This window comes from Theobroma umbraticum, unplaced genomic scaffold (genome assembly GCF_002168275.2).
Source record: "Theobroma umbraticum cultivar Fairchild unplaced genomic scaffold, ASM216827v3 scaffold_228.0, whole genome shotgun sequence".
NCBI lineage: Eukaryota > Viridiplantae > Streptophyta > Magnoliopsida > Malvales > Malvaceae > Theobroma > Theobroma umbraticum.
Window position 1 is genome coordinate 1,409,229 of NW_018397274.1, and position 3,461 is coordinate 1,412,689.

Consider the following 3,461-nt stretch of genomic DNA (forward strand, 5'->3'; position numbering starts at 1 on the left):
TTACTCTTTAAATCAACAAAGGAAAGGAAATGAAAATATTGAACCCAAAAAATTTATCAAATAGAAATTCAATTAACTAAAATATAAGAAAAAAAATACTCAAACATTTGACTTGTTGATTAATACAAAATCTCTCTACTTAAAAGGTATAGATTTGAATCTTTCTTCCCTCAAAACAAGAACATACCTCTTCTCCAAATAAAATACTTTTAAAAAAATTTTCAAAGCTCAATTTTAAAATAAATAATATCTCGTAAATAGGTACAATTAATCAAAAAGTTCTTCTATTAAGAAGAAAAAGGAAAAGAAAATACTATACCTATAAAACATTGATATCATTTTGTAAGTGGGTACAATTAATCGGAAATTTCTTATATTGATAAGAGAAAGGAAAAAAAAATACTATACCAATAAAACATTGGTATCACCTCGTAAATGGGTACAATTAATCCGAAAATTCTTGAATTAACAAGAGAAAGGAAAAGAAAATACTATACCTATAAAACATCGGTATAATTGCACCAAACTAATATTGCTAGCAATTTTTGGAGAGTATAAATAAGAATAAGATTTTTTTTTTCTCGTCCTTCTTGCATCATCAATACGACAGTTAAACAGTTAACATCATATAATCATTTATTATGCCACACAAACAAGCAAGGTAAAGACAAAGAATTAACCTTATATAATGCTTGTTGTCTAAGTATTGTGTTAGTGGAGGTCTTCATCTGAAAATAAACCAAAGTTGTTCTTCTGATTGATATCATTTATCATTGTCCTGTATAGGGTTTTCCCAGGAGGTGCAAAGCATGACAATGAAATTGTTGAGTGGCAGGCAAGGTCATGGATAGGATCAATGAATTCCTTCAGTTCCTTCGCCCTTTTACGTGTTCATGACTTCAGTTTCCACTTTTCCACCACCTTTCCTACTTCCTCCCACCCCACCATACCCAAAAACAGTGTTATATTTCCAACCAAAGATAGCATATACAGCATGTGTTTTCAGACCAAAACTTTCCACTTCTGGAGATGAGTTTGCACCTCTTCCCCATCTCTATGAATTTGGTTTAAGATGAAGATTGAAGGCGATGTTGGTGAGGTTCAATCTGAAGGATGGGCTTATGCTAGGAGCATAGGAATTCATTTCAGATTGAGCCGCGCCAATATCTCTTTCTTCACAATGGGTTTGCCTCGGGTATGCTCTTATCCATATCCATAGCCTCCATGGCAGTCGGCTAAGCTTTTCATTCTTGGCTACCTAGCTAGTGCCTGCCAATCTGTCCTCTTCTTTGGCCTCTCTTTGCAGGTAAACACTTTGTTTACTTTTATGTCTGAATGTATAAGTGGTCTACCTAGCTAAGATGTAGATTTCCATCATGAAGGAATCAACGAAAATAGACAATTTTTTTTATTATAACTTTTAAGTATTAATTAGATTTATTTATTACAAATATATGTAAGAGTTCAGACCAAATCAAATAATCTAAACAGATTAAATTATCTAGTAAACCAAACACAAGAGTGTAATCTGATTTAAATTTTTACATTTGTTAATATATATTTAAATTTGGATATAAACTAAATTAAATTAAAATTATAATTTAATTTAATTATTATCTATTCAATGACTTTCAATTTATCTCTTCAAAGCAAAAGAATTAGGATTTTGAGAAGTCTTTGAAAAAAAAACAATTTTCTTTAAGAACAAAATCTAATAAAAATGAGCTTGGGGAAAAGCTACAGAGAGAACGTTCCATTCCCTTATTTAAAAAACACAGTCCTCTCTCTTTTTGCAAATCATATCTTTTCAATACAAATCGTGATTAATTATTAGAAAAAAAAACAAAACACCGAGTAAAAAAATAGCAAAATCTGAAGTTTTTTTTCTTAATGTTATTCAAAATTCAAAACTGTATTTAAATACTATTTCTTCTTTTTCTTTTGAAAAAACTATGATGAGAATAATTGATTAGTTTAGGATTTGATTTATTTATTTTAGATTTAGGGTTTAAGGTAATTTTATTCAAACTTAGAATTTATATAAATAAGTTGCTTTGTCAAACAATTTATATATAAAAAAGATTTATAGAACTTATAAAAGTAAATTTACCAAACAACACTTATTTTTAAAATTTATTATTTTTTATAAGAATTTTATAATAATTTTTAAATTAATAAAAAAAGTCAAGCAGACTCTTAGTAAAGGTTACTTAAACTTTTAGTTATTGAAAACAAATATTTTTGTTCATTATATTTTTAAACATTTTTATTTTAAATAATTTTTAATGAATATAAATATTGATAAGATTTATAGATGGTCAGTTTTTAAATAGGAATTCTAATTCTATTCAATGATTTTCGATTAAAAATATTTAACTTGGTTAAGATTTCTTTGCATGTTAGCATATACAGCAATGTTATATTAAAATTTTAATGCTATGTTAGTCAAATTCTAATTTAATTTAATTTTTAAAATAATTTTAATAGTTTTTTACTTAAAAAAGTTCTATTAATTAATAACTGTAGCAACGTTATAATTTCTTATCATGCAGATTTACTTAATTTTTGCGGTATGATTAAAAAATTAGTATTGTCAATTAAAGTTTTCTACATTGGTTTTCTTAATTCAACATTTTATTCAAAATTCAAAATTTCTATGTCCAATATTAAAATTACATATAACAGCATGAAAATAATTTCAATTTCATTTTTTTTTCAGATTTTCATAAGTTAAGGCTTGGGAATTATATATATTATTGCCAATGTTACTTGTTTGTAATAAAAATAAATGCAATTATTTTTCACTTGTCCATGAAATATTTAATTTCAACACAAAAACATCTTTTTTTTCAAAAATTACAGAATAAAAGTATAATAGAATACAATTTAAGATATATTTGAGTAATTTCCATATATCACGTGTGTAAAATAAAAAACAAAAAAATATTTCTATTACTTATACAATAAAATCTTAATTAATTAATACTCAATAAATTAATAATCTCGATTAAAATGTGGTCGGTCCCAACTATGAATCAATAATTTACTAAATTTATAAGATAATATATTTTTTAAAAAAACACATAAGTCTCACTTAATATATAAATTAATAATTTTCTTATACATCAAAATTATATATATTTCAATTAAGAGGTTTTTCTAAAATAAGATTTTAATATTACTTGTTTTTTTTTTAAAATTGATATATTCTTAGACCTTATCTCTAATTCATTTTAGTGCATTATGAAGCTCTGGTGTAGTATTCTCATATTGTAAGGAAAATTATGTAATGTAATTGTTGCTTTTGGGTACAATTTAGATTTTCTATGTTGTATTCACATAATATTTTATGCATTTTATTTGTATTATTAACTTTTTTTTATATCTTTGAGATGATAAGCTATTGCGTTTAGTTTTACTATTTGTGATACATTTTATAGATGTTTTTGCTTGACTCAGTG

General features: G+C 25.1%; 1 protein-coding gene across 1 annotated transcript in view; it reads left to right on the forward strand.

Moving 5' to 3' along the window:
• Positions 1 to 3,461, forward strand: part of LOC110427114 (putative disease resistance protein At1g12290) — a 45,386-nt gene that overhangs the window by 653 nt on the left and 41,272 nt on the right. The window contains exons 2-4 of the mRNA XM_089785460.1: positions 787 to 961; positions 1,073 to 1,195; positions 1,307 to 1,337. Coding sequence (XP_089641586.1) covers positions 787 to 961; positions 1,073 to 1,195; positions 1,307 to 1,337 — 329 coding nt within the window. The remainder of the gene's footprint in view (positions 1 to 786; positions 962 to 1,072; positions 1,196 to 1,306; positions 1,338 to 3,461) is intronic.